At 65.0% G+C, this 27,822-nt stretch overlaps 3 protein-coding genes across 21 annotated transcripts in view; all 3 read left to right on the forward strand.

The window, feature by feature from the left end:
• Positions 1 to 5,598, forward strand: part of PLXNB2 (plexin B2) — a 30,551-nt gene extending 24,953 nt beyond the window's left edge. For all 12 annotated transcript variants that reach the window (XM_082739383.1, XM_082739388.1, XM_082739389.1 and 9 more), the window contains 16 exons: positions 23 to 162; positions 262 to 362; positions 537 to 766; positions 860 to 1,041; positions 1,491 to 1,557; positions 1,710 to 1,856; positions 2,358 to 2,514; positions 2,651 to 2,751; positions 2,848 to 2,932; positions 3,085 to 3,239; positions 3,318 to 3,478; positions 3,550 to 3,697; positions 4,043 to 4,107; positions 4,254 to 4,329; positions 4,637 to 4,711; positions 4,792 to 5,598. In XM_082739383.1, the coding sequence (XP_082595509.1) occupies positions 23 to 162; positions 262 to 362; positions 537 to 766; positions 860 to 1,041; positions 1,491 to 1,557; positions 1,710 to 1,856; positions 2,358 to 2,514; positions 2,651 to 2,751; positions 2,848 to 2,932; positions 3,085 to 3,239; positions 3,318 to 3,478; positions 3,550 to 3,697; positions 4,043 to 4,107; positions 4,254 to 4,329; positions 4,637 to 4,711; positions 4,792 to 4,896 (1,995 nt within the window). In that variant the 3' untranslated portion in view covers positions 4,897 to 5,598. The remainder of the gene's footprint in view (positions 1 to 22; positions 163 to 261; positions 363 to 536; positions 767 to 859; positions 1,042 to 1,490; positions 1,558 to 1,709; positions 1,857 to 2,357; positions 2,515 to 2,650; positions 2,752 to 2,847; positions 2,933 to 3,084; positions 3,240 to 3,317; positions 3,479 to 3,549; positions 3,698 to 4,042; positions 4,108 to 4,253; positions 4,330 to 4,636; positions 4,712 to 4,791) is intronic.
• Positions 5,599 to 9,855: 4,257 nt separating this feature from the next.
• Positions 9,856 to 16,508, forward strand: MAPK11 (mitogen-activated protein kinase 11). Its single transcript, XM_082739605.1, has 12 exons — positions 9,856 to 10,061; positions 12,373 to 12,502; positions 12,601 to 12,659; positions 12,745 to 12,856; positions 12,940 to 12,969; positions 13,056 to 13,103; positions 13,186 to 13,300; positions 13,656 to 13,727; positions 13,971 to 14,050; positions 14,531 to 14,609; positions 14,698 to 14,871; positions 15,210 to 16,508. Exons 1-12 carry the CDS (start codon positions 9,946 to 9,948, stop codon positions 15,287 to 15,289), a joined length of 1,095 nt encoding a protein of 364 aa, XP_082595731.1. The 5' UTR covers positions 9,856 to 9,945; the 3' UTR covers positions 15,290 to 16,508.
• Positions 16,509 to 18,424: 1,916 nt separating this feature from the next.
• On the forward strand, positions 18,425 to 27,644 carry MAPK12 (mitogen-activated protein kinase 12). 8 transcript variants are annotated; one of them, XM_082739446.1, is made up of 14 exons: positions 18,427 to 18,785; positions 18,866 to 18,995; positions 20,079 to 20,195; positions 21,409 to 21,467; positions 22,285 to 22,396; positions 22,491 to 22,520; positions 22,743 to 22,790; positions 23,287 to 23,401; positions 23,662 to 23,733; positions 23,852 to 23,931; positions 24,012 to 24,090; positions 24,160 to 24,345; positions 27,056 to 27,157; positions 27,248 to 27,644. In XM_082739446.1, the coding sequence occupies exons 1-13, from the start codon at positions 18,661 to 18,663 to the stop codon at positions 27,133 to 27,135; spliced, it is 1,233 nt and encodes a 410-aa protein (XP_082595572.1). In that variant the 5' UTR covers positions 18,427 to 18,660; the 3' UTR covers positions 27,136 to 27,157; positions 27,248 to 27,644. The 8 variants fall into 8 exon arrangements, with proteins under 8 accessions (XP_082595573.1, XP_082595572.1, XP_082595571.1 ...); XM_082739447.1 differs by having other exon boundaries at positions 18,425 to 18,782; positions 27,056 to 27,644; XM_082739445.1 differs by having other exon boundaries at positions 27,056 to 27,644.
• Positions 27,645 to 27,822: the final 178 nt, after the last annotated feature.

Consider the following 27,822-nt stretch of genomic DNA (forward strand, 5'->3'; position numbering starts at 1 on the left):
CTGAGCCTGCCCTGCCCCGCAGGTGAAGTTTGGCTCCCGAGAGTGGGTGCTGGGCCGCGTGGAGTACGACACGAGGGTGAGCGACGTGCCGCTCAGCCTAATCCTGCCGCTGGTCATCGTGCCCATGGTGGCGGTCATTGCCGTGTCTGTCTACTGCTACTGGTGAGTCCCTCCGGCCACACACCCAGCACGCCACACAAGCTCTGAGCCACCAGGTGGCCTGAGCCAGGCCAGGCCCTGTTAACCTCCCTGTGCCCACAGGAGGAAGAGCCAGCAGGCGGAGCGTGAGTACGAGAAGATCAAGTCCCAGCTGGAGGGCTTGGAGGAGAGCGTGCGCGACCGCTGCAAGAAGGAGTTCACAGGTGGGGCGGCCTGGCCGGGGCGGGCAGGACCCTCGGGCTGCCTGGACCCTGGAGTCCCCAAGGACACCTCTTGGGGACTGGGAGGGAGGACGTTCTTGAAAGAAGCTACATTGGAAAGGCAGAGGTGGGCGGGGTGGCCAGCGGCTGGGATGCCTCACACTGGCCTCCCCTCAGACCTGATGATCGAGATGGAGGACCAGACCAACGACGTTCACGAGGCAGGCATCCCCGTGCTGGACTACAAGACCTACACCGACCGCGTCTTCTTCCTGCCCTCCAAGGACGGCGACAAGGACGTGATGATCACAGGCAGGCTGGACATCCCAGAGTCGCGGCGACCTGTGGTGGAGCAGGCTCTGTACCAGTTCTCCAACCTGCTCAACAGCAAGTCCTTCCTGGTCACCGTGAGTGGGGCCGGTCCACAGGGCGGCTTGGGGAGGGCCAGGCAGAGACCGGGCTCAGGTGCTCACGGAGGCTTTGCCTGGCGACCCTCGCAGTTCATTCACACCCTGGAGAGCCAGCGTGAGTTCTCCGCCCGTGCCAAGGTCTACTTTGCGTCCCTGCTGACCGTGGCGCTGCACGGGAAGCTGGAGTACTATACAGACATCATGCGCACGCTCTTCCTGGAGCTCATGGAGCAGTACGTGGTGGCCAAGAACCCCAAGCTGATGCTACGCAGGTGTGTGGGCTGCGGGGGTGTGGGCGGGGCACATGCCCGAAGGATGGCGGAGGGGCGGGGGCACGTGGATGGTTGGGGGCGGGGCCTGCATGCAGGGTGGGTGGCCACGGGGTTGGTCCGAGTACACGGATGACAGTGCGGACGGGGCAGGGGCACGCAGAGGGCAGTGGGGCGGGGCGGGGGTGACCCCAGTACCTGGGCTGCCAGCAGATGCAGGCAGTGCAGATGGGGAGGAAGGATATGTGAGCTTCTGCTGGTCCCCTTGGCGTCAACTCTTGGTGGGATGGGGTGGATGGGGAGGAGTCCAGCGCTAGGGTCACTGTAGGCTGCGTGCGTCCGTTCTGACGGGGACCCAGGGCCTGGATGCACGTGCTATGGGTGCCTGGAGGAGCTGGCTGGGCCCAAGGGCACTGAGGGGTCCCTAGGGAAACACTTCTCGGCCCCTGCAGGTCTGAGACGGTGGTAGAAAGGATGCTGTCCAATTGGATGTCCATCTGCCTCTACCAGTACCTCAAGGTGGGCTCCGGGGGGGCCTGGCCAGGGTCGGGGAGGAATGTGGTTGTGCGCTCCCCGCCCTCCCCACACAGGTCCGCCTGCCTGTGCAGCATCACCCACGGCTCTGACGTGGTCGTTCCCACCCATGGCTGAGCTGCTCTTTGTCCTCCCAGGACAGTGCGGGCGAGCCTCTGTACAAGCTGTTCAAGGCCATCAAGCACCAGGTGGAGAAGGGGCCAGTCGACGCTGTGCAGAAGAAGGCCAAATACACCCTCAATGACACGGGGCTGCTGGGGGACGACGTGGAGTACGCGCCCCTGGTGAGCCCTGGGGCCGCGGGCCGGGGGGCTGGGGGTGCTCAGAGACTGCTCTCCGTGGCGCTGGGCTCTGGGCCCAGCCGCAGTCCCAGAAGCTGGATGGTGTTGGGGGATTCACGTGGGCCCAGCTGAGTTCGGACAGGGGTTGTGGGTCCCTCGCAGTTGTCTCTAGAGAGAGGCTCTATGTGTCCTGGGCACCTGGGTCTGCCCCAGGTCTGTGTGGGGCCTGGGTGTCCGCGTGTGCCTGGTGTTGAGCTTGTGTGCACAGGTGGGAGATGGCGTGGGGCACGTGGTGCCCGGGAGCCAGCCAGTCCCCGAGCTGCTCTGTTCTTTGTCCTGTGGAGCCCGGGATTGGGACAGGGCCAGGCCGTGCTACTCTGAGTGCTCTAGGGGCTCAGAGCTACTCCCGCTCCACTTGATGGTGTGGCCGTGAGTCTGCTTCCACACTGGTGGCCCGTGAGAGCAAGGGCCCTTATGCTGACTCTTCACCGTGTCCCCCGGCAGACGGTGAGCGTGATCGTGCAGGACGAAGGGGCCGATGCTGTCCCCGTCAAGGTCCTCAACTGTGACACCATCTCCCAGGTCAAGGAAAAGATCATTGACCAGGTGTACCGGGCGCGGCCCTGTTCCCGCTGGCCCAGGGCTGACAGTGTGGTCCTTGGTGAGCAAGGCCCTTGTGTTCCCTGGAGAGGGGTCCTGCCCTCAGAGGCTGGTTGGGCAGGGGGCGGGTATCGGGACAGCCCCAGGGAGCTGGGTTCCAGGTGCCGGGCTCCAGGTGCCGGGCTGTGTCCTTCCAGAGTGGCGTCCTGGGTCTACAGCCCAGATCCTGTCAGACCTGGACCTGACGTCTCAGCGGGAAGGCCGATGGAAGCGCATCAACACGCTGATGCACTACAACGTGAGTGCCGGTGCGCGGGGGCGGGCGGGGCCGGTGAGCGCAGGGAGAGCCTGCTCCTTGCCTAGCGACACCCGCCCTCATGACCGCGTGCCCCAGGTCCGGGACGGAGCCACTCTGATCCTGTCCACTGTGGGAGTCTCTCAGCAGCCTGAGGACAGCCAGCCGGACCTGCCCGGGGAGCGTGAGTACCCCCGCCCCTGCTTTTGCCCTGGGCTCCTGTCGGCTCCGGAGGTCTGCGTGGACCAGTGCCCACCCTCGGCCGCCACGGCGGGGTGGGGGGCTGCTGAGCTCCAGCCCTCGTCCTCCAGCACCGCCCCTCCCTCCCCTCCCCAGGCCACGCCCTCCTGGAGGAGGAGAACCGCGTGTGGCACTTGGTGCGGCCCACAGAGGAGGTGGAGGAAGGCAGGTCCAAGCGAGGCAGCGTGAAGGAGAAGGAGCGCACCAAGGCCATCACGGAGATCTACTTGACACGCCTGCTGTCCGTCAAGGTGGGCGTGGTGGCCCGTGCGCCGGCGGGCTGGGGCGGTGCGGGTGGGCGAAGCTGAGCGCCTCCCCCACCCCTGCAGGGCACCCTGCAGCAGTTTGTGGACAACTTCTTCCAAAGCGTCCTGGCACCCGGGCTCGCCGTCCCGCCGGCGGTGAAGTACTTCTTCGACTTCCTGGACGAGCAGGCAGAGAGGCACGACATCAAGGATGAGGACACCGTCCACATCTGGAAGACCAACAGGTGGGTGCTGCTCCGTCCGCGGCCCCCTCGCCCGGGCCTCAGCCGCCCCTCACTCCGCCGCTCTGCCTCAGCTTGCCGCTGCGGTTCTGGGTGAACGTCCTCAAGAACCCGCATTTTGTCTTCGACGTCCACGTGCACGAGGTGGTGGACGCCTCCCTGTCCGTCATCGCCCAGACCTTCATGGACGCCTGCACGCGCACCGAGCACAAGCTGAGCCGCGTGAGTGGGCACCGCGAGCCGGAGGGCGGGTGGAGCCGGGCCCCGGTGTGGCTGTGGCTGGAGGGCCCCGGGGACGCTGGTGCCGGGCTGGTGCTGTGCTGGTGCCGGGCTGAGGAGCCCAGCGGGGAGGAGGCTCCCTGCGGTGTGCGGGCTGGGGGGAAAGGGAGGCGGGCAGCCTGGGACGCCCCACCTCTGCCTCACGTGGGAGCCCACAGAATCGGAAGCTCCCCCTGTCTGGGGCTGGGCAAGGGTGGCTCCCCGGTCGGACCTCTGTTCCCACTCCCCTTCCCTTCTCTGTTGTGTGTTCGAGCTGAGCGGCTGGACACCTGGCTCTGTCCCCCGCAGGACTCCCCCAGCAACAAGCTGCTCTACGCCAAGGAGATCTCCACCTACAAGAAGATGGTGGAGGAGTGAGTGGTCCAGGCCCCCAGCCCTGACCCCACCCAGTGGGCCCCGGGGTGGGGGTGGGGTTCAGGCCTGTGACTGGGAGGGGGCCCTGCAGCCCCCAGGACCCGTGGCCGCACCCCTTCCCTAACCGTACCCCACACCCTTGCAGTTATTACAAGGGGATCAGACAGATGGTGCAGGTCAGCGACCAGGACATGAACACATACTTGGCAGAGATTTCCCGGGTAAGAGCAGACGGAGGGGCTGCAGCAGCCGACCCCGCCCCGACAGAGCCGCCCTGCCCTTCCCCTGATGCCCCCTGCCGTGTGGGGGCAGGAGACTGTCCTTGGCGGGGGGTGGCCAGATGGGCCGCCCCCTACGTGGGACTGCGGTGCCCTGGGGAGAGGGCTGTGTGAGCAGTGTGCCTGTGTGGATGGGGGGGTGTGCCCGTCTGTGGACGTCCCACATCCCTCCGACACGCCCAGGACCCCGTGTCTGTAGCCATCTGCTCCTGCGCGCTGGGTCACACACCCTCCGTCCCTGTGTCCCCAGGCGCACACAGACTCCCTCAACACCCTGGTAGCTCTGCACCAGCTCTACCAGTACACGCAGAAGTACTATGATGAGGTACGGGGTATCCTCCGGGGGAGGCGGCACTTGAGAGGTCCCCTTCCCTGGCCTGCGCTCTGACGTGGCCCCCCTCTCAGATCATCAACGCCCTGGAGGAGGACCCCGCCGCCCAGAAGATGCAGCTGGCCTTCCGCCTCCAGCAGATTGCGGCCGCGCTGGAGAACAAAGTCACAGACCTCTGACCTCTGACCTCTGCCACCGCTGCCTCTGGGCGCAGGTGCGTGAGGCCCATGTCAGGCATCGGGTGACCCCTGGAACCTGAGGCCCAGTGGTGAGGCCCTTCCCTTTCACCAGCAGAGGAGGAGCCCCCAGGCATCCGCGTGTGGGTGCCTGCGGGTGCCCTCGCCCTTGGCGTCTGGTGGCTGTAACGTCCTTCTGAGCCACAGCGCCTGGCAACCTCCGGCACCAGCCCCCCCTGCAGCACCAGCATCGGTGTCTGTGTCACACCTCCCAAGCGATTCGCGAACGTGCCTTACGCCCCCGGCGCTGCGCTGAGTCGTGCCTGAGCACCAGCAGCCGCCTCAGATCCCTGGGTTTGGCCTCCTGGGGGTGTGCTGGGAGTGCCCGCGGCCCCCGGGGCCTAGCGCCCAGACCGTGTCTGTCTGCCCCACTGGGGCAGGAGAAGTAATGCGGTACTCGCCTTCCTGACCTCACCTGGCCTGTCCTGTGGGGCGCGGGCTCTCCCGGTGGACTCCCTGTCCCGGGCCCCACCTCCAAGGTCAAGCTGGACGTCAGACGTCGAGGCCCAGGTGCCTGTCAGACAGGCTGTCCTGGAGGCCCTGGCCAGGTCTGAGGGGTCCCTGCAGTGCCGCCAGGACCACCCTCACCCCCACCCCCTTTTGTAAATTTTGTTAATTATAAATCAAATACAATTGTTTTTTTCACTCTGCTGGTTGGCTGGCTTCCTCCTGGGGGGCCGCAGATTCGTGGCTTGCCTCTTCCCCCGCCTTCCCAGGCTTGTCCTGCTGAAGGTCTTTCTGTGGACACTGGCCCAGGTGGGCAGGGGGTTCCTCTGGGCCACAGGGTGGCCGTGGGGGCAGGAGAATGTGCCCCGGGAGTCCACAACCTCCCTGCCCCGCCCCCCTGCTCCAGGCCTGGGCCACGAGGTCTGGATCCTGGAACAGTTTGGCTGCAGACGGGGAGGTGGGGAGGGTCGGCTGCCATTGGGTGGATCCTGCGCCATCTGCTGGTCGGACAGCCCTTGCCTGTCTTCCTTGGGCTGAGTGACAGGTCCTGCCCCCGGATTAGGGTAGGCGTGGCTTGGGCTTACTGTCTGGACCCTGAGCACCCAGAGAGGGTGTCCTCTTTTCTAAGAAGGGGTACTTCACAGACATGGTCCAGCCAGCACACATTAAGTTACTGCTGTGTGCAAACCGCAGCACACACTGGCATGCCTCTGGGAGAGAGGGCCTGTGTCCCCCTCCTTAGGCTGTGGGGCTATTGGGTCAGCTCTATGGTCCCAAGAACAGCTCCAGGATGACTTAGGGCATAAGTCAGGCTGAAAGGTCATGTAAGGGAGAGTGAGGGTACCTTTGCCCATGCCTGAGGGAGGGGGTTGTCTTGGATTCTGGTGATGGGGGAAGGGGTTTGCTCCCAATCCCCGTGTTGCATGCAGGGGTGCAGCAGTGAAATGTCCCACCCCACAGCCTCCAGGCACACATACATGTCCAAGCATACACAGCATCAGCATGTCCGGTCGCTTCATTTGATAAATACACACTGTTCAGAGCCTGCCCTGAGAGAGTTCTTTTGCTTCAAGGACACCCCCCAGCAGAAAGGGGATTTTGTGATCCATCCAGCTTCAGGTAAGGCTGGGTCCAGGTGCTCACACATTTCCATGTGTCTGAACTCTTCCCAGCATGCGCTGCTATGTCCTCGGACCGGGGGGCTGCTGCTGACAGGCTCCCCAATCCTCCACTCGGGGCATCGCTGTGGCTGTGGCTGGGGATGGGTCGGGTGCACAGGGGGCAGCCCCACTCAAGCCACGTGGAACAGGTGTGGGTATCCCCCACAAGGAAGGGGTACTAGGCAAACAACTGATATCCCCCATCACAGGACCCCAAAAATGACATGGTTATGACCCGTGCTATGTTCCCCAAGATTCAGCTGTTCAGAAGCAGGTGGAAAGTGCTAAGCTGTGGATGCCTGGGGCAAGGAGGTGGGAACCGAGAGGCCTGGCTTCCAGACTGAAAGTCCACAAGCCACTCTTCCCTCCCTCCCCATGCTGGACAGGACAGCCAGGCAAGAGCTGAGTCACTGAGGACCACCTATATTCTGTGAAGCTTAGAGAGGAAAGGCTGCAGGTCCCAGAGATGAGGTGACCTCCCTTGGAGGACAGGAGTGTGAAGGGATCCGGGGGGGCTGTCCTATCATGGGGCCAGTGAAGGGTAGACACTGGGCATGCATGTTGGGGTGCAAGGCACTGTGGGGGAGGACAGGCCAGCCTCAAGTATTCAGGATGCTGACAGACGGGGGGGGGGGGGTGACCCACCCTCCTAGTTCCACTTCCCCATTTCCTCCTAATGTGGGGATCAGGGAGGCAAGGATGGGAGGAAGCCGCACACAACCTCAGTGACCTTCCAAGTTGTAGAAAACAGCCCCAAACCATGCACTGCTTGCTAAACAGCATGAACCCCACCCCACCCCCGCCCATCCCCTGGCCCCTATGACAGGACCACAGTAGGAAGTTCTTCTGACCTCAGAAGTACAGCCAAGAGACCAGCAAGTAGCCAAAAAAGGGTGGCCTGGGCCAGTGGAGGGGAGAAGTGGACATGGAGATGAGGAATGCAGTCTTGATTTTGACGGCTACTCGAGAATCCCGGGGCGGGGGTGTGGTCAAGAGAGCTGGGGATGAGGGTCCTGAGGCCGCAGGCTGATGTCTGGGGAGGAAGCTCTTCTGCCTGGGTTCCCCACTTGTGCCTGCTCACACCTGAAGCACCTGCCGCCCCCCACCCCTGCTGCTCTCCCTTCCAAGCCACCACCACCTCCGGACTCAGGCCTTTCTCACTCGCACCATGCAACAGTCGTTCTGGACCTGCTGGCCAGGGTCGTGCTGTGAACATGTCCAGCAGGGCTCCCTATCAGCCTGAGAACAAAAATGACATCCCTGCCATGGCCCCACACAGCCAGCCACAACCCCCCAGCCCAGCCACCATACTTATCTGTGACCCAGCTCAGTCCTGGAGAGGGAGGACTGTGGACGCTTGCCCCAGCTCCACCGGTGTCCCCTCTCCAGGGGACTTCCTGATCTGTCTGGCCCTGTGTCCTCTCCCCACCCTAACCACCCAGGAAACCCCCTGGTTGCTGCTCATCAGTATTACAACCGCGACCCTGCCTTCTGGGTCCTGAGGACCAGGTGGGCACCCGAGGATGAATCATGACCGAGGGTCTCTGCTGGGCCTGACCGCGAGGAGGGGCCCGGGCTCCCCTAGGGGCGGCACAACCCCACCCCTCCGGCCGGGGCGGAAGGGCGGGGCCTATCGCCAGGGGAACCTCCGGGGCCCCGCCCGCCCGGCGCAAACAAAGGCCGCCCCCCTTCTCCCGGCCGCACGGTCAGCGCCCGCCGCCCGCTGCTGGACGAGCCTCCTGTCCGGCCTTAGCTGAAGCTCCACGGACCCCGCACGGAACCCCAGCGCGCCTCAGCCGGCCCGGAAAACACAGCGCAGGGCGGGGACTGCCGAGGAGGCGCGGAGTGGGGCGGCTGTGGGAGGGGCCCCCGGTGTCCTCACCCCAACACCGCCCGGCCTACACCGGCTCCTAGAGGGGAAACTGAGGCTGGGGACGGCTCGGGACTTGGCCGAGGTCGTGCAAGGCTGGCTGGCGCGACTGGGACTCGGCCGACGCCACGGTCCGGGTTCGCTGGGTAGTGACGTTTGCCTGGTACTGCGTCGACGGGTTTTGTTTTCATCTCGCTGCCAGTATTTGAAAATCAGGACATTTCCCATAAAAACTCAAGCTTTGGTTTGTTTGGAAGAGGAAGAAGATCGGGCAACAGCCCGACTGCCCACTTTCCTGGGAGACGCAGCCCCCCAGCGCTCTCCCGACACAGAGGGCCCCGGGACACCTGTCAGGGGGCAGCGCTGTCTCCGCACACTTGTCACTGTTAAGGGGGAAAAGACGAGGCGCGGGCCCCGAGCGCTAGAGAGATGCGGGGAGGCCTTCTTGCTGGCACGAGGAACATTGCCCCGTGAGGAATCCTCCTCCCGGGCCGTGAGAGGACGCGAGGAAACGTGCCGTGCGCGGAGGAGGAGCTGCGGCTACGTAGCTGAGGAGCCCCCCAGTACCTAGAAAAGTCAGGGTGGGCTTCCTGGGAGAGGTGACAACTGGGGGATTAGAAGGAGGAAAGACACCAGGAGCCAAGAAAGACCCATTTGGAGATGGCCTTTTATGGGTACAGCCCCTCAAACGTCCCCCCATGCCCCGTGCCGCCGCTGTCCCTGGTCCTGACGGGGCTGGTCCCCAGGCCGGACCGAGGCGGGAGGCCGCTGCTGGTCCGCGGAAGGTTACCAGGGGACGACCCGCACCGCCAAGGCCGCAGCGGCCTCCGAGAGCCGGAAGCCCGGCGAGCGCAGGATCCGGAGCGCGTCCATCTGCCCACGCCACAGGGAGGCCTATCTGACCAAGTGTCCAGTTTCTCTGTAGTGATGAAAGAAATCTCTGCCCTGGCTTCTTCGATTTGGAGGGTTCGCCTTCATTTCAGAGGGAGCAGCCTGGTGGGGAGTCTCGCGCAGGGCCCGGAGCAGGGGGCGGGAGAGGAGGGGTGCGTGCACCGGAGGTGCAGGCTCGGGTGCTGGCAGGGTTGGGTGCGGGGAGCAGAGGCTGGTGAGAGGCGGTGGCGTCCTGGATGGGGCGGTGCCCGGCCGAGCACAGATTGCGGGCGGGTACTTGGGGAAGTGCGGGCCCCAGGAGGTAGAGGCGGGCGGGGCGGCGAGCTGGACGCCGGCCGTCCCTCCCCCAGCGCGGGCGCAGCGGCCCCGGACGAGCCCAGGAGGGGACCGAAGGGCTGGTTTCCGCCCGGCCGCCGCTAGGCAGGGGCAGGAAGCCGCGCGTCCGTCCCCGCGCACCACCCACCACCAGCCCCCCGGCCCCGCCCCGCGCCGCCGCCTCCTCCCGCCGCCTCCTCCCGCCGCCGCCTCCTCCCGCCGCCCTCCGTCCTCTCCGCTCCGGCTCCGGCGCGGGGCGGGGGCGGGGGCGCGGGGCGGGGCGCGGGCCGAGCGGCGGCCGCTTCGGACATGTCGGGCCCGCGCGCAGGCTTCTACCGGCTGGAGCTCAACAAGACCGTGTGGGAGGTGCCGCAGCGGCTGCAGGGGTTGCGCCCCGTGGGCTCCGGCGCCTACGGCTCGGTCTGGTAGGGGCGGCGGCGAGAGCGGGGAGGTGCGGGCGGGACTGAGCGCGCGCCCCCTCCCCTCCCTCCGCGAGGTGCCGGCGGGAGGGGCCTCGCCCTGCCTCCGCCCCCGGGCCTCTCGCGGATCGCGGCAATGAATGGGGGGTGGGGGGCGTGAAGGAAACTTTCCCACCGTTCGGGTTTGGGGAGAGGGGTCGCTCCTCCGTCCTGTCCCAGCCGGAGCATCCCCCACCAGGCCCAAATCCTGCGGCGTCGCAGTCGGCGAAAGGGCGGGTCTCATGCGCCCCTAAATGTGCAAGCATGCGTCTAGGTTGCCCCCCCCCCATTCTCTCCGTCAAAGGTCTGGCATCCCTGGGGTCGGGCAGATGCCCAGGTACTACGGTGGGTAGTTTTGTTTGCCAAAGAAAAAGCCTAACTTGGGGGAGGGTAGGATCAAGCTCCATGGCGGGTCCTGCCCCTCCCCTGTTTTCCAAAGGGTCTCAGACTCTGGCCAGGGCTTAGGCCTGAGCAGAGATGCCTACCATCCCCCTGCAATACTTGTGGGGGTCTAGACCCCAGCCCATTTTTTTGCCCTAACCAAGATAGCTCAGACCACAGCCCCACAGTTGGGCTCTGGGGCTCAGACAGAGCATAGTCTGGAATAGGAGAGAGGGTCAGGATTTGGGTGAGGCCCGTGTGGGTTTGGGGAGGGTCTAGGGTAGGGTGGTTGTAGGAAGTTGGTTGCAGGTGCCATACTGATGGGCTGAGTGCGGATGTGGGTGTTGAGCGGTGTCCCCCCCAAACCCACTGGGGTCATTACAGAGGCCTGAGCCAGGTGGCTGCTGTCCACTGAGGGAGTCTTGGTGGTGGGGAGGCCAGAGCCCCTAGGGGATGGGGCATTGCTCCTGGCTCTGACAGAAGTTAAGACTGGGACTTCCTGAAGCCCCCAGAGGTCCAGTGCTGGAGCCTGGACCAAGGGTTTCTGCCCACCCCCCATCTCTTGTCATTGGCCTGCTTGTCAGAATCGTCGGGCTGGCCATCTCCTCCGTCCTCGCCTCAGGTCTCTGTCTCCATCTCCAAGACCTCGAGGGTGGGAAGAGGGTCAGGATAATAAATGAGTGGTCCCTGGGGAATATAGAGTCCTTGCTGGAATCACCTTGGGTCTAGAATCACCTTCTGGGAGTTCCTAGAGAGTATCAATCTCCCCAAAGGAGGCCTGGGCCCCCCACTGCACTTAGTTGATGGGGACCAGTGCAGGTGATTGCCCTCTCCTGGGCTCCTGTGTTCTCCTGATGAAGCTGGTGCCCCAGTGCCAGATTCCTGTCACTTGATTGTGCCGACAACTGGGCAAAAGGATCCGCTGCCCGCATGAGTGGACATTCCCCTACCTGCCTCCCCAGAAGTGACAGACCTTTCCCCACAGGCCACTGCGGGGGGGGGGGGGCGTGGATGCCCCAGGCACCTAGCTAGCTTTCCTGCACTGCCACCTGGGCCCCTGGGCATCCCGTGCTGCAGACACTGCTCCCAGGGCCGCGTGGACCCCACTCGTTGCTGGGGAAGCGGCATTCTAGAGAGTGGAGGTAAAGGGAGAGGGAGGAAGGACAGGAAGCAGTCTGTGTGAAGGCATGGATGGCTCTTCGCAGGGCTCCAGTGTTGGGCCAGTGGGACTCCGGGGTGGGGGGGGCAGCCTTTGCATTTGAAGCTGATGCCTGTGGGCCTTGTGTCTCCTGTGAAGAGCAGATGTGTGGGCATCGGGACCTCTGGGGAATGGGGTGGACCAAGGGGAATGTTCGTGGGCCCAGACCTTGCATATTGTCCGGTTTGTCACTCTTAAAAATAATAACGCGGTAAACACCTTTGGCCAGTTTTTCCTCCGTATTTTGTCTCTTCAGAGGTGTTGGGCACCCAGGGGCTTTGAAGGTGGCTCTGGAACCCTGCGGGGTGGGGGGGCCCTCCTGGAGCTATGAGCCAATAGGGGAGCCAGAGGGCTGTTTGGGGCTGGTTTAGCAATGGCTGTTTTCCTGACCTGGTTGGTGGAGACTCTCCCTCAGCCCCATGCCGAGTTGGGGAAGAAGATCCAGGTTAGGACTCCCCGGTGGCGCAGGCCCGGCCCCTGTGCGTGGGAGGGTGGGCCCCTCCTTCTGCCCCGTGAAGAAGGAGAAGGCCCCAAAGAGGCACAGAGGAGAGGCTTCCTGGGTGCCGGTGTCGCCGTGTCCCACCCCCCAGCGGCCGTCTGAGCACGCGCGGGGGCGGGAAGAAGAGCCCCGCGGGAGCAGGGCCGGGGTGCGGGGCGCGCCGCCGGGGCCCCCGCGCCGCCTCACTCCCCCCGTTGCAGCTCGGCCTACGACGCGCGGCTGCGGCAGAAGGTGGCGGTGAAGAAGCTGTCGCGACCCTTCCAGTCGCTGATCCACGCGCGGAGAACGTACCGCGAGCTGCGGCTGCTCAAGCACCTGAAGCACGAGAACGTGAGCGGGGCTCGCGGGGCGGGTCCGCCGGGCGGCCGGGCCTCCCGGGGCGCGCAGCACGCAGGGGGCGTCCAGGCCTAACTCCCGGCCCCACGCAGGTCATCGGGCTGCTGGACGTGTTCACGCCGGCCACCTCCATTGAGGACTTCAGCGAAGTGTGAGCGGTCGCCGGCGGGGCCACAGGGAAGCGCGTTGGGGGTGGGGGGAGAGGCTGCCTCTCGGTGCTGACCCCCCCCTCCCAGGTACCTGGTGACCACCCTGATGGGCGCCGACCTGAACAACATCGTCAAGTGCCAGGCGCTGAGCGACGAGCACGTCCAGTTCCTGGTTTATCAGCTGCTGCGCGGGCTGAAGGTGGGCGCCGCAGGGGCGGGCGCGGGGCGCGGGGGGCGGTCGGAGCCTGACCCTGCCACCGCATCCCCCTCTCCCTCTCGCAGTACATCCACTCGGCGGGGATCATCCACCGGGTAGGTGCGGCCGAAGGGTGCGGGTCGGGGCTTCCGCAGGGCCCGCACAGGGGCTCCTCCTGCGCTCACGCCCGCCTGCCCCGCAGGACCTGAAGCCCAGCAACGTGGCGGTCAACGAGGACTGTGAGCTGCGGGTGAGCCGCCTGCAGGTGAGGGCCTGCCGGGCTGCGGAGGGGTCGTCCGGGGAGGTGCTCACAAGCCTGCTGGTCGCTCTAGATCCTGGACTTCGGGCTAGCCCGCCAGGCTGATGAAGAGATGACCGGCTACGTGGCCACTCGCTGGTACCGGGCCCCCGAGATCATGCTGAACTGGATGCACTACAACCAGACAGGTGACATCTGCCAGCCGGGCAGGTGTGCGGGGTGGGGCCGGGGTGGGCTGCAGTAATCACACCAGGGCCTGGGGACTGAGGGCGGCGGGTACAGGGCCAGGAGCCCAGGCCCCTGGGGTGGTGTGTGTCCAGTCTTGGAGGGCAAGCATTCAAAAATGGACCGCGGAGGGTCCAAGCACCATGGGTCCTGGGCTAACTGTTCCCCCTCCCCAGCGTTGTACTTAGAGGAGTAAGGGGTCTGCTGTCTGGGGGCCTGGGTGCAACAGAGAGCCCACTGTGCACAGTCTGGGCAGCACCCTGATTCTCGGAAGGGCCCTTGGGGAGGGTGGACTGATGGAGCCTCCTTCCCCAACAGTGGACATCTGGTCTGTGGGCTGCATCATGGCTGAGCTGCTCCAGGGAAAGGCCCTCTTCCCAGGAAGTGACTGTATCCTTGGCCCAGGTGTGGGAGGAGGGTGAGCCAGGAGCCCCTTGTGCTGGGTGGGGCGCAGGGGAGGTGGGCACTGGCCCTTTCTGGCCGGCCTTGCCTTCTCTGCCCCATGCGGGGCCCCCTTGGGCTCACTGACTCCAGCTGTAGGAGAGCAGGTTTTGGGTAGCGCCCCCAGGTCTGGGATCTGAGGGCCTGGGAAGGGTCTATTCCTGGCCAGTGGGCATTTCCTCAGCCGGACAGACATCGACCAGCTGAAGCGAATCATGGAAGTGGTGGGCACACCCAGCCCTGAGGTTCTAGCAAAGATTTCCTCAGAACACGTGAGTCGCTCGCTGCCCGCTCTCTCTGCTGACCCAGCTCCTGGGCACTCCAGAGGAAGGGGCTCTGTGGGAAGAGACCGGGGACCATGCGGGAGACCTGGGTCACGGTGGACTAGAGCCCAAGGCAGGTACCTGAGCCCTTCAGGGAGAAACAGGTGAACAGGGAAGGCGTTCCCGGCACGTGGACAGTGAGGGTACACCCTCAGCACTGACAGACGGTGGGACAGTGAGGGTACCGTCTTAGCACTGACAGACAGACATCGCCTTTGCCAAGGACAGGGGGTGCCCCGGGCATCGGGAGCCAGGTAAGCCGCGGGAGCCGCCGCATCCGTGGTGGCAGGGGCCCTATGGTGTGTGCGGGCTCTGATCCAGGCCTGTCAGAGCGGGTAGGTCTTGTCTCAGCAAGTCCTTGCCTGGCTTTGGGCAGGAGGGGGCCGGTGCATGAGCCGGCCCCCTCAGGCCCTTCCTGTGTGCCCCCAGGCCCGGACCTACATCCAGTCCCTGCCCCCCATGCCCCAGAAGGACCTCAGGAGCATCTTCCATGGGGCCAACCCCCTGGGTGAGGACGGGCTCCGGGGCTGGGCTGGGCTCCCCGTCTGGCCCTACGTGCACGGCTGACCACCCCCTCCCTACGGACCGCTCCATAGCTGTGGACCTCCTGGGAAGGATGCTGGTGCTGGACAGCGACCAGAGAGTCAGTGCGGCGGAGGCCCTGGCCCACGCCTACTTCAGCCAGTACCATGACCCCGATGATGAACCTGAGGCCGAACCCTACGACGAGAGCGTTGAGGCCAAGGAGCGCACCGTGGAGGAGTGGAAGGGTGAGATGGGCCAGGGCCAGGGGTTGGGCGGGGAGGGGAGAAGTGGAGCCCAGGGGCCTGACGCTGGCTTCATTCCCCGGCAGGCTAGGAGTTGCCTGTTTCCTGCTGGAAGCATCCCACTCCTCCCCAGAGTGCTTCCCACACTGCCCGTGCTCCTGGGGCTGGGCTGGGTCCAGCAGAGGCTTGGGGGAGCACAGCGCCGGCTCTAGAAGGAAGCCCCCCGGGGCTGAGACTGCCCTCAGGATGGTGGGCCCGGTCTGGGCAGCCAGCACCGGACAGTCAGGTGGGGGCTGTGGGCCAGTGACGGCTCGAGTTCAGCCTTTCCCTTCACTCCCTAGAGCTCACCTACCAGGAAGTTCTCAGCTTCAAGCCCGCAGAGCCACCGCAGTCTCCCGGCAGCCTGGAGATTGAGCAGTGAGGACACGTGCCTGCTGGCCCCTGGGACTGGCGGACGGGCAGGAGCATGCCGGCTGGATTCCCACGAGGGCCGCCTCCCAGCACCACTGTGGCCAGCACCCTGAGCCTAGCTGGGGCTCCCTCGCCTGCACGCTGCCCTCGTGGGCAGTCTGTATACGCATGTGAACGCACAAGAGTGTGCATGGGTGCAAGCCGCGAGTGCAGGAGTCCAGACAGAGCACCCTGGACTTCCTCAGTCCTCTGCCTCCTCCCAACAACCTGGGTCTCCCGTAGGACCTCATCTGGATGCCTTGGGGTTCTCCTGGGGAGTATGTCTGTCTCCAGACCTCCTCGGTCCCAGAGGGTTGTCTCTGGAGGGCATGGTGCCCTGGGGCCAGGCCCTCTGGAGACTGAAGGGAGGGTCTTGGTTGTCAGAGCCTCTCAACCTGGAAGGGGCGGCTGTCCTGGGAAGTGCTGAGACCCTGAAGAGCTGAAAGCTGAGACCGTCACCACGTATCTGATGAGAAGACCATGCTGGAGCCCCGTGTTCCCCTGGGCCATACGTGGCATATGCATACTAATGCATGCTCCCGGTACTGACATGTCAAGGCGCGTGTGAATCTGGGGAGGCCTGAGAGCCAGCCGCCACGAGCAGCTGGAAGCCTGAAGTGAGGTGCCTCTGCTTTACTTCCGTTCCCTCGGTTCCTGGTTGGGGGTGGGCTGGGGCGCTGCCGCTGAGATCCTGGGCGCGCCATGCCAGGGGCTCTGGTGGACAAGGGACAACCAGGGAACAAAAGCCAGGGCTTTTCTCCTGGAGTGCGGGGGCTGCAGCAGACGTGAAGAGGTGGTTGGTACAGGGGGCTCCAAGCTTGATGCTGGCGGTGGTGGGGGGCACACCCCAGTGTGCCCTTGGACTCAGACCCTGACCTTGGCCAGGAGCTGATGAAGAAGCCTCTGCCTGCTCTCGCTCTACCTCTGCCCTCCTCCGGCCCTGCAGCTGAGCCCTGGACTGTTCTGCCCTGTGGGTCCGCTTGCCTCCCTTCTTCCAGAATGGAGCTGGTCCAGTAACCTGTGGACCTGACCCTGTTCAAGATGTTGGGGGTGTGGGTCCCCCAGCGAGGGGCTTCTCTTTGAGGAGGTGGTGTCCCGTGTGTCAGGTGGTGACCCCCCCACCTTGCAGAGGTCTCCATGTCAAGTGCCTGCACCGGGGTTTCACAATAAAGGGGGTTCTCTCCCACTCAGCTTGTGTCCGAGGCCCTGCTGCCTGGAGCCGGGGAGGTGGGAGCTGGATCCACGCCTCACATTCCCAGCCGCTCTGACCCCACTAGTCGCCAGTCGGACAAGCAGCCATATTCAGTCCAGCACCCTCCCTGCTCCCAGAGAGCCCAGGGCCATGGGGGGCGGGGCAGGGTGAGTTCTGGGTCCAGGCTGATAGGCTCTGATCCAGGACAGGGCTTGAGGCAATCCACAGATCAGCCCACTGCCCTGGGGGGGTGGGGGGCGGAGTCACTGGGCATGCCCGCCTTCTGGTCTGGTTGCAGCTCTGCCCCTTTGCTCAGTGGTCAGGAAAGCTGCTGGTGGACAACCAGGGCTCCCTGGGAGCAAAGGCTTGTCCTGCCCTGGAGCTGGGTAAAATGGGGAAAGTAGCTTTCCTTTCGTTCCTGTTTAAGGGGTGAGAGGGCCACTCCAGCCCTCGGGATGTCCACCGAGCTCCTGCTGCTCACCACGGCTGGGGAGGAAGAGCACTGGCCTCAACAGGGATGGGGCAGAACTTCCCTTGGATGGGGCATCTGTGCCCTTGCCCTGGGCCTTGGGGGTGGAGATCTTCTGGGAGCCCCACCATGGGCTGGTCAGTGTAGCTACGGGGCCTCAGGTCCTGGGGAATGGGAGCAGAGCTGGGACATGCCCTGCATGGGGAAACCTGCCAGACCTGTGGGCCCCACCATAAGTAAGTGAGCCAGCTAGGGGCTTCCTGGAGGAGGCAACCCAGGGCATGAAGGGCACAGGTGGTTGTGACTCTGGCGACCGGCCGCTCTGACTGGTCTCCAGCTGCTGGGTGCTGCGGAAGACCAGCCCGCAGCGCGGGTGTAAAGCTGCCCTGGCCGGCTCTGAGCTGCTGATTCATGGTGTCTGGGGCCAGAAGGGCACAGAGGAGCGGCGGGGGGCCCTGCAAATCCTGTTACCCCACTCTGTCTCCGACCTGCCTCATGGAGCTGGGGGAGGTCCCGGAGGGAGGGGTCTCTGTCTTCCAAGAGCGTCTGGTCCAGGGTGGGGCCAGACCTCTGGAAGGAGGATGCCGATGGCCCCACCGAGGGGTAAGGGGGGCACTAAAGGCCCAAGCCGGGCTCTCCTTCACCCCTGGGGTCAGGGGTGACTTTCTGCAGAGAGAGGAGAGGCTCAGGCCAGACTTAGGACAAATGAGGAGAAAGCTGGGAAGGAGGCAGAACAGGAAAGGGACCCCCACAGACTCGGAGCAGCTTCCCACCTGCCAGGTGGGTGCAGAGAAGGGAGCTGGGTGTGCACCAGGGCCCAGGGGAGACCTACAGGACCAGCTTCTCTGGCTCCTGGGGTTGGGAGGCCTGGGGTCGGTGGTGGTCACACGGAGGAGGCCCAGCTCCTCCACAGGGAAAGGGGGATGCAGGCGCTGGGTGGTGGGGGACCCCACACTGGGATGTGGATGGATCCGCCCCAGGGGAAGGGGGCGGCCTGGTGGGTGGGCGGTTGGCCTGGGGGTCACAGCATTCAGCTCCGGGCACTCCGGGGTGGGGGCCCGGGTTGATGGGGTGGAGCTGGTGAGGGAAGCGACGGTGACTTGCAGCTGGGAATAGAAGTGCTAAGGTCCGGGCTGCCCAGGATGGGCCCAGCTCCCCGGGCGCGTGGCTACTAAGGGGGAGCCGGAGCCCCACGGGACTGGTGCTAAGACACCCCCAACCCGGCCCCGGGGAGTCCGGCCCGGCCCGGGTGAAGAGGCGGCCGGGGTCTCCAGTGCGGTCCGGCCCGGCTCGGCCCCGGCGGCGCTCCCCTCCCCCGCTCCGCCCCTCCCCCAACCCCCCCCTTCCCCGCCCGCGGCGGGCGCCTCAGGTTTCCGCGGGGGCCGGAGGGCGGGCGGGGGCGTCACGTGCGCGCCGCCCGGGGGCCGGTTGGTCCGCAGGCGGGGGAGGGGCCGCGCGCTCCCCGGGCCGGGGCTGGGGTCGGGCCGGGGTCGGCGGCTCCCGAGTCCCTGGAGGGCGGCCCCGGGACGGAGAGAGCCGGAGGCCGGAGGGCCCCAGCGGCGGCCGGGCGACGGCGCGGAGCAGGCTTTGCCCACGCGGTGGCCCCGGCTGATCCCGGGCGCCCGGTCCTCGCGGTGCAGCGCCCACGGGGTCGGTGGCGGGGGCGGCGCCCGGGCCGGCCATGAGCTCGCCGCCGCCGGCCCGCAGGGGCTTCTACCGCCAGGAGGTGACCAAGACGGCCTGGGAGGTGCGCGCCGTGTACCAGGACCTGCAGCCCGTGGGCTCGGGCGCCTACGGCGCGGTGTGGTGAGCGCGAGCCGGGCGGGGCCGGGGGCGCGCGGGGGCCGGGGGCGCGCGGGCCTCCCGCTGACCCGCGCGCCCCGCAGCTCGGCCGTGGACAGCCGCACTGGCGCCAAGGTGGCCATCAAGAAGCTGTACCGGCCCTTCCAGTCGGAGCTGTACGCCAAGCGCGCCTACCGCGAGCTGCGTCTCCTCAAGCACATGCGCCACGAGAACGTGAGTCGCGCCTGGGGCCCCCCCAACCCCGCCAGCGCCCGCCCCGGCTGCGCCGCTCCCTCCCCGCCCGCGGACCCTGCCCCCCCCCCCCCGGCGGCCCCGCCCGTGCGCTGTCTGGAGACTGAGGGGCCAGGCCGTTGTACCCCGGAATTGGGGGGGCTCCACGTGGTGAGCCCTGAGCGCCGCTGCTTCCCTGGGGCCAGGCCTCCCTGCGAAGCCGGTGCCCGCGAAGGGCTGAGCTCCTTGGCTTCCTCCTGGGGCCACATCTGCCTCTTCACCCAGGCCCTAGTCGGGTCACGGCCCCGGCCCAGGCCAAGGGCACCCTCAGCGTCTCACCCCAACCCTGCCTCCAGCCAGGAGCCTAGAGGTGAGAGAGGACACGCACAGGCGACCAGCGGTTGTTCTGCAAGGGACGCTCAGCCTCTTCCCTCCTGCTGGGCATCGCCCGGGCCGCAGCCCAGGCCCCCTTCTCCAGACCCTGCCCTGAGCAGTCTGCTCCAGTCCCCCGCAGAGCTGGACACAGAGCAGGAGCCGGCATCCTGGCGGGGGCACCTCAGAGCCTTGCAGTCTCCCCAGCCGAGGGGTTGAGGGAGCTGTGTGGAGGGCACTAAGAAGAGTGCCCCCTCCCCCGCCCCCAATGACTTCTTCCATGGGGGGAGGGATGGCGGATCTGGGGCCCTACCAGGGAAGGGTCTCCCTTTTTTCGGGACCTGCCCATAGGACACCACGTGCGGCTGCTCCTGCTGGCTTCTGAAAGCCCTTCCTCCTCCTGGGAGAACTGCTGTTCTCCAAGTTCCTCCTACAGCCCTGCACTCTGCGTCTCCCACATACATCATTCCTGCCACACCCCTAGTTTGGGCCCCCTCTCAGGGCTGGTGGTTTGGGTACCCAGACCCTGGGCTGATCATGCTCTAGACAGGTGGTCTAGGCCCTCCTGGACCATCAGATCTGCCAGCCTCCATCGGGGAACATGAGTCCCATGTCTGCCAGGAAACCTGTTCCCTCGGTTCTTGGCTGACCCTAACCCTCTTAACCCCTTGAGTGGGTCCTTCGTTCCATCAGACTTTCCTTCTCTGACCTTAGCCTTTCCCCAGTGAAACCCACTCACGGTGGACACCAGCCCAGCACCGACCTCACCACGTCGTGGTTACACCCAGTCGTGCCCCTGGTTCCCATGGAGACAGAGTCTGCCCCCTCAAGGTTTCCTCCTCCTCCCCAACCACCCCCACTCCCACTCCCCACCCTGCCCATCCCCTAAGGTCTCAGGGCTTTCTCTTCAGACGCTGCTCACCCACGGCCCAGCCCCCTCCTCTGTGCCATCCTGACCCGCCAGCACAGGAGCCACTGCCTCCGGGGCCCTGCACACAGCTGGGAGGCTCTGCCAGTCAGCACCTTGCTTTCTTAGGTGAACACCGAGGCTGTGAGAGGCTGCGCGCCATGGCAGGGGCTGCCCTCCCGCCCTTCCCCTACTTAAGGCCAGAAGCCGCACTGCAGAGGCACAGAAGTCTCTAGCAACCTACCAGATCCCCCTCACCCTTGGCAACCCTGTCTTCTAACCTCTTCTTGTCAAGACACTGTCCCGGTTCCGCAGGCTTCCAGGCCCCGCAGTGAACATCCCTCTGTGTTCTCTCCTCCCCTGTGCCCATGACTCCAGCCCTGCTGGCCGCAGAGCTCACCTCAGTGTCCCTCCACCTGTGTCCACTCTTGCCTCCCTCCTGTCTGTCCCCACACAGCAAGCAGTGGACACACTTGTTTAAACCCTTGCTCAGAAGCTCTTGGGGTCCCAGCCAGACCTTCACCTGGCGCGCACGGGCCTGCTCGGGCTCCCTCTGGCCTCTCCTTGGCTACTCCCTGGCTTGGGCCTCGGCCACCTGGCCTTTCTCCCTGTGTTCCTCAAACACTCGGAGTGTTCTCCCTTCCGCCTCGGCCGTCGTTCACACGGCCTCTGCCAGGTGTCCCCCCGCTGGCACTTCCACCTGGCCACTCTGCTGTATAGGCCTCCCAGGGGTCGGCAGGGCGGGCTCTGCTGCCAGCCTGCCTGGGGCTCTCCAGCAGGGGTGAGGCCCCCTGATGGACCTGCTGGTTGTCGGCCCTCCCCCGGGAGGCTGTCCCCCCTGGTCTCGGGTCTTCCTGGGAGTTAAGAAGAGGAGGAGGAAGGGCCATGGGAGCTGCCCCTCCCCCAGGGGGTCCCTGTGGTCACCGTTCAAAAATAGCCTGTGTCTAGGGGCTTGTGTGCCAGGGCTGGGCCGCCCGCCAGCAGACGGAGCCAGGCCCTGCAGACATTGGGAGGAGACGGGGATGGCTGTGGGGGGCTTTTCTGCCCTGAGTGCAGTGCCCGCTCTGGGGGTGTACCCGAGCCGCCGTGCCCGCCGCCAAGCCCCCATTCCACACAGTCCTCTGGGTTCCTCCCCAGGTCATCGGGCTGCTGGATGTGTTCACTCCTGATGAAACCCTGGATGATTTCACAGACTTGTGAGTGTGGTCTTGGGCAGGCTGTGCCGGGCAGCGGAGTGTTGGGTGCTGACTCAGGTTCTGTGTTGGCGTGCGGGCCTCCCCGCAGCCCGGGTGGGGGTCCCGAACCCAGGACCCATGGCGGTGGCACGGCTGGGTGGATCCTGGGCCTCCTCCCACCACACTGGGGGCCCACCGCCCTGGGCACTGGCCCCCGCCAGAGCCGGAGGTACGAGTGTGGGACCCATCTGTTAGTCGGCAGGTCCCGTGCTCTCGGACCCTGGCACTCTGTGTGGCCTGTGTGGAGAGCTGCGGACCTTTGCTGGCAGGCAGGGGAGGGGCAGCAGTTGGCCTGCCTGTGGCTGCCGTCCCTGCTTTCATACTGCGGTGGGCCCAGAGCCAGAGGCTGAGCTGGGGAAGGGCTGAGGACAGCGCCTCACCGTCTGACCTTGCAGAGGTCAAGGACCTGCACAGGCCCCTGTCCTGGCGAGGTGCTTAATGTCTGTCCTCTGTGGCTCTCTCCTGCCACCTGTCCGGTGTGCTCCTCTGCCCCATGTGCCCTGCTGTCCCCACCCCTGCCCACAGGCCCTGCCCTCCTTTCTCTGGCCCCTCTTTTGCCTGTGATCCCTGGTGCTGCCCGGATCCTAGCCTCCGTGCGGCCCTGCAGGAAACCGTTCTGGGTGGGGCAGGGTGGGCAGAAGAGCTGTGGCTGGGCTTGGGAGAGGCGGGCGCTGCCCACGTGTGGAAAGGGGAGCCCGTGTGCCGTGGGGCCGTCTCCGGGACCCCCAGGGGCCGAGTGCGTGTGACACCAGGCATCTGCACGCACTCCATCCCTCAGTTACCTGGTGATGCCGTTCATGGGGACTGACCTGGGCAAACTCATGAAGCACGAGAAGCTGAGTGAGGACCGAATCCAGTTCCTCGTCTACCAGATGCTGAAGGGGCTAAAGGTGGGGGCATGCGGGGTGCGGCCGGGCTGGGGCTGCCGGCCCGTGGCTCTGGGGTCTCCGGGAGCTGACTGCCGCACTGTCTCTGTCCCTGTAGTACATCCATGCTGCTGGCATCATCCACAGGGTAGGTCCTTGTGGCGGTGGGAGGGCCCCCTGGCCTACAGGTGAGGGAGGGGCCTGGCTGCCTGGAGCCCCCGTCGCGGGGGCACAGCTGTTGGGGGTGAGGGACCAGTGCCCTTCTTGGAAGGGCTGTTGGGTGGGGCTGACCAGAGGCAGGGAACAGGGGCTCTGCTCTGCATATGCCCCCGTGGGAGGGGCTGCGCGGCCACCTCTCTCCTGCCCCCAGGACCTGAAGCCCGGCAATCTGGCGGTGAACGAGGACTGTGAGCTGAAGGTGTGTGTCGTGGGGGAGGCTCTCCCCACCCACTCATCTGCCTGTTGCCCTTGGCCCTCGGGCCAGGCAGAGGGCTCAGACCCCAGCCATCCAGGCCACAATGGCTCTGGATACTGGAGGGCACGGGGCATACTCCGTACCTCATTGAAGAGAAGGAAGGGAAGTGGCCCCAGTCCCCGATGTCTGAGCCAGGGTAGGGCCAAGGGTCCTCTCCAAATAGGCTGGCCGGGTCCTGGGGTGGGCAGGGAGTAGAGGAGCAGGGACAGGACACCTGCTGGGACACCTGCTCCTGAAGGTGCTAGAGGGCAAGGTCAGTGGGGCTGCGGGCACTGGCCATGGGGAGGGACTCATGGGGGCGCTCGGGGAGTCTGTGGCCATGACCTCAGGTCCTGGAGGGCTGGCGGGAGGCCCCGGTGTGACCAGTTCTCCCGGATCACAGGCTGACCCGGCTACTCCCTGGGGCCCCTCTGCCCCACCTTCTCGATTCTGACCGTAGATCCTGGACTTTGGCCTGGCGAGGCAGGCCGACAGCGAGATGACCGGGTATGTGGTGACCCGGTGGTACCGGGCACCTGAAGTCATCTTGAATTGGACGCGCTACACGCAGACAGGTGAGAAGCTGCCCAGAGACGCAGAGCCGCCCTGGCACCAGCCTCCTGGGGCACACCCTCTGGCTTCCAGTTCTTCATGGGAGTCCAGGGCCCGCTCCTCCCGGGAAGGCTGCTGAGCTGGGGTGGGAGCCGGGAGAGGGCGCGACAGGCTAGACACGGCCGCCTTGTCCGTGTCTCTCCCCCGCCCCGCCCCCCTCGACGTGTGTGGGCCCCTGCCCTCCCGGGCCCCCAGAGCCCTGACGCAGGGGCTTCTGTCTCAGTGGACATCTGGTCGGCGGGCTGCATCATGGCAGAGATGATCACTGGGAAGACGCTGTTCAAGGGCAGTGACCGTATCCTACGCTTGTCGGGGGGCGGGCAGGGCCTGGGTGGGGGCTGGGCATGCTGCCCGGGCCCGGAGGGGGCGCGCGCTGCTCTCGGCCCTGTTCTGTGCTCCTGACCTTGGCGCAGACCTGGACCAGCTGAAGGAGATCATGAAGGTGACCGGGACGCCTCCTGCTGAGTTTGTTCAGAGGCTGCAGAGTGCCGATGTCCGTTGGGAGCTGGACGGGGGCTGTGGGGGCTGGGCCTGGGTCTGGGGGTCAGACCCTTACCTTTGCTTCCCGAAAAGGCGAAGAACTACATGAAGGGCCTCCCCGAGCTGGAGAAGAAGGATTTCGCCTCCGTCCTGACTAATGCAAGCCCTCTGGGTACGACTGGGCCGGGGGGGCGTCGGGTCAGGGACTGGGGCGCCGCGGCCTGCGACCCTCCCTGAGAAGCCCTCCCTGTAGCCGTGAACCTTCTGGAGAAAATGCTGGTGCTGGATGCAGAGCGGCGGGTGACTGCGGCCGAGGCGCTGACCCACCCCTACTTCGAGTCACTACAGGACACGGAGGACGAGCCCACGGCCCAGAAGTACGACGAGTCCTTTGATGATATGGATCACACGCTGGACGACTGGAAACGTGAGTGGCGGCTCTGGGCAGGGCCCGTGGAGGGACCTTGAGAACCCAGTGCCGGGCTCCAGGGCTCAGGTTTGGGTCCCCCTACCTGGGGATGCCGGTCATATGAGGGATACACAGACGGTCAGAGGGCACTGGGGCTTCTTGCCAAGGTGACCTCTGGCTGAAGGTGAATGAGGGACGAGACAGTGACCCCGGCAGGGGGTTCAGCACTGACAAGAGCAGGAGGTGAATTCTGAAGACTGGGAGACAGCTCCCCGCTCAGGGGAGTTGTGAGCCCTAACGCTGTCCCTGCCCCGGCGGCCAGGCCCCGGCGCTGCCGTCCTCCCCTGTCCTGGCCAGAGACCTGGGCTGTTCTGGAGCCCCTCGGCACCCTCCTGTCCCCCAGACCTCCGCTGTTCCCTCTTGAGCTTGTCCTCGTCTCTGCACTCTCTCTCTCTCTCTTTTTTTTAAAGATTTTTATTTATTTATTTATTTGATGGACAGAGAGATTACAAGTAGGCAGAGAGGCAGGCAGAGAGAGAGAGGGGGAAGCAGGCTCCCCGCTGAGCAGAGAGCCCGATGCGGGGCTCGATCCCAGGGCCCTGAGATCATGACCTGAGCCGAAGGCAGAGGCTTAACCCGCTGAGCCACCCCAGCACCCCTGCGCTCTCTTTTTTTTTTTTTTTTTTTAAAGATTTTATTTATTTATTTGACAGAGAGAAATCACAAGTAGATGGAGAGGCAGGCAGAGAGAGAGAGGGAAGCAGGCTCCCTGCTGAGCAGAGAGCCTGATGCGGGACTCGATCCCAGGACCCTGAGATCATGACCTGAGCCGAAGGCAGCGGCTTAACCCACTGAGCCACCCAGGCGCCCCTGCGCTCTCTTTTTAAAAAAGGATTTACTCAGTCATTTTAGAGGGAGGGAGGGAGGGGTGGGCGTGTGCACGTGTGAGGGGGGCAGGGCAGAGGGAGGGAGAGGACCTCCAGCCGACTCTGCTGCGGAGTGTGCGGCCTGACACAGGGCTTGGTGTCATGACGCTGAGATCCCGACCAAGAGGCGACATTCCGCTGACTGAGCCGCGCAGGCGCCCCTCTTTGCCCCTTTCAGGACCTCTCGCACCTGGACTGCTTGCTGCACACCAGGTGGCAGGATAGGGCCCACCCTTGCCCATTCCTTCTAGTCCCGCTGAGCCGTGCAGACCCACCGAAACCTGAGCTTGGCACCACTGGGCTGGGCATTGTCAGGCGCCTTAGAGCGATGTCCCCTGCCCTCATCTTTCAGGGCCCAACCAGCACACGCTCAGGCTGGGCTCGGGGACACCTGCCAGGTGCTCAGGCTGCGTGCTGGGGCTGGCTTTGCAGGATGGCAGGCAGTGAGGGCTGGGCTCCGTGTCTTTCTCTTGGTGGCTGCTGGACCAGCCTGGAGGGTGCTGGAAGTACCTGCAGACAGCCTTCAGGTCCGGTCCTGGCTCTGCCTCAGACCTGGGGCCTTGGTGCTGCACATGGGGGTGGGGTGGACAGGACTGGTGGTTCTCAGACCCTGTTCCTTGGTCACTGGGCAGCTTGGTGCCTGCGCAGGGCCCCACTCTTATCTGTGCTTATATGTTGGGTTTGGTTTGATGAAAGTCTTCTGTTGCTAAAAAAGATAACATGAAAACCACGAGCCACAGAACCCTTTCTGTGGTCCCCACCCACACACAGTGGTAAGAGCTTTCACTTTTGCTGCAGACCATGGTGAACACGTGACCTGTTTGCGGCCGAGCCCCCGGTTAGGAATGCCAGGAATGCTGACTCTCTTCACTTCCCATTTCTCTGGGAACAGCCAGCTTCACACAAACCTCCCCTGTGGGGGCTGACCCCCAGGTTAGGGTTAGGTGAGGGGCCTGGGGGCCCCCGACAGACGGGGCAGGAGCACACAGGTGCCACAAGCAGGGCGAGCCACACAGAGTACCTGCTCTAAACACACAGTGTTTCCTGCGCTGGGCCTGTGGAGGACCGGTGTTCCCCACACAGGTGCTCCACTGGCCGGACTGGCCAGAGGAGCATGGGAATGACGGGGGCGGGGCTGTGCAGAGCTGTCCCTCTGCTGGCTGCTCAGGGGAAGCACATCGGGCCTTCTCCCTTCCTCTGGGATGGCTGGCCCTGGGCTCACATTTCAGGGACCATGAGCACCTGGCGAGGAGGGCAGAAGCTGTGGGTGTTTGTGGGAATTCTTGCCATTGAAGTGGTGGGTATTCGGGGCCCAGGAACCGGGCTGTGTTCTGGTGGGACCACTGGAGTAGACACATGGATTTCTATTCAGAGGACAGCGTCTCCTCATTATGTCAGGGTGTGGGGCCGGGGCCCACGTGGCCACTCCAGGGCTGCGGGAGCCCCATCAAGGCGGATAGCTCCTGTGGATGGACACAGGTGGGCTGAGTGTGGCCACAGCCTGTGATGAAGTCGCATGTGTGGGACAAGGGCAGCCTATCCAGCACCTGCACTCCAGCAGTGACTTCTGACCCTGATGTTTTTGGGGACCGGCTAGGCCCCTAGGTCAGTGGCTAACATCCTGTACTATAGGCCCGGGAGCTCTCCCCTCCCCCACCCAGAGAGGCAAGTACCAGTGCCCTGGGCCCAGTGCTCTTCCTGGGTCCCTGGCTTCCACCTTGGGTGTTCATCCTAGGAGGTGATTCTGAAGGGTGATGAAGTCCCTTCTCCCATGACAGTCTGTCTCTGTCACCCCGACCCAGGTGTCACATATAAAGAAGTGCTCAGCTTCAAGCCTCCCCGGCAGCTGGGGACCAAGGTCTCCAAGGAGACGGCTCTGTGAAGAGCCGTGGGCCCTGAGAGGTGGTGAGGATGCCTTGGGGATCCTGGCTGGGGCTCCTACCTGGAAGGGCAACCCTAACGATCACTGTGACTTGGCTGAGGCTGATGTCTCCGGAGACCTCGGGTTCCACGGATGCCCCCACCCGCCCAAGGCTGTTACCCCGCTCTCAAGGTTCCCACTTCAGTCTAAACTTGGGGGAACATCTGGACCTTCTGGACAGGATGTCAGCCTGATTGGGGACTGGCCTCTGACTCCCTGAGCGGTGGTCCCCTCCCCCAGGTGCAACAACAAGCCTCAGAGCCTGTGTGGAGCTGGGGGGTGGCCTCTGACCTTGCCTGCTCCAGCCCCAGCTGAAGCCCAGCTGAAACAGCTGAGAAAGGACAGGGCGGGCGCACAGTGCCTACTCAGGGATGTCTGTCCTGGGGGGTGTGGCTGTGGACTCCCCTGCACCCCCAGCCCAGAATGGGCCCACACAGCTGGAAGGAATAAACCCTTTTGTAGAGAGAGCACTTTGGCTTTTCCAATTCTCAGACTGGATCTCTACCTCTGGGCGTCTGAGCTGCAGCCTGGCACAGAGAAGCTGGCCATGGGGTACCAGGCCCTACTCAGCAGCTGGGCTGGAGCACCTCCTTCCTTCCAGGTCCACAGGGAGCCCAGAGCCTGAAGCCCCTGTACTGGGGATGGGCC

This window comes from Mustela nivalis (genome assembly GCF_964662115.1).
Source record: "Mustela nivalis genome assembly, chromosome: 7".
In the NCBI taxonomy this organism is placed as follows: domain Eukaryota; kingdom Metazoa; phylum Chordata; class Mammalia; order Carnivora; family Mustelidae; genus Mustela; species Mustela nivalis.

Bases quoted from the DNA above. Each gene is read 5' to 3' on its own strand.
- MAPK11 (XM_082739605.1), top strand. From the start codon at position 9,946: ATGTCGGGCCCGCGCGCAGGCTTCTACCGGCTGGAGCTCAACAAGACC. The intron at 10,062-12,372 runs GTAGGGGCGGCG...CCCCCGTTGCAG, and splicing joins GGCGCCTACGGCTCGGTCTG to CTCGGCCTACGACGCGCGGC. The intron at 14,051-14,530 runs GTGAGTCGCTCG...GTGTGCCCCCAG, and splicing joins CAAAGATTTCCTCAGAACAC to GCCCGGACCTACATCCAGTC.
- MAPK12 (XM_082739445.1), top strand. From the start codon at position 18,661: ATGAGCTCGCCGCCGCCGGCCCGCAGGGGCTTCTACCGCCAGGAGGTG. The intron at 21,468-22,284 runs GTGAGTGTGGTC...TCCATCCCTCAG, and splicing joins CTGGATGATTTCACAGACTT to TTACCTGGTGATGCCGTTCA. The intron at 24,346-27,055 runs GTGAGTGGCGGC...ACCCCGACCCAG, and splicing joins CACGCTGGACGACTGGAAAC to GTGTCACATATAAAGAAGTG.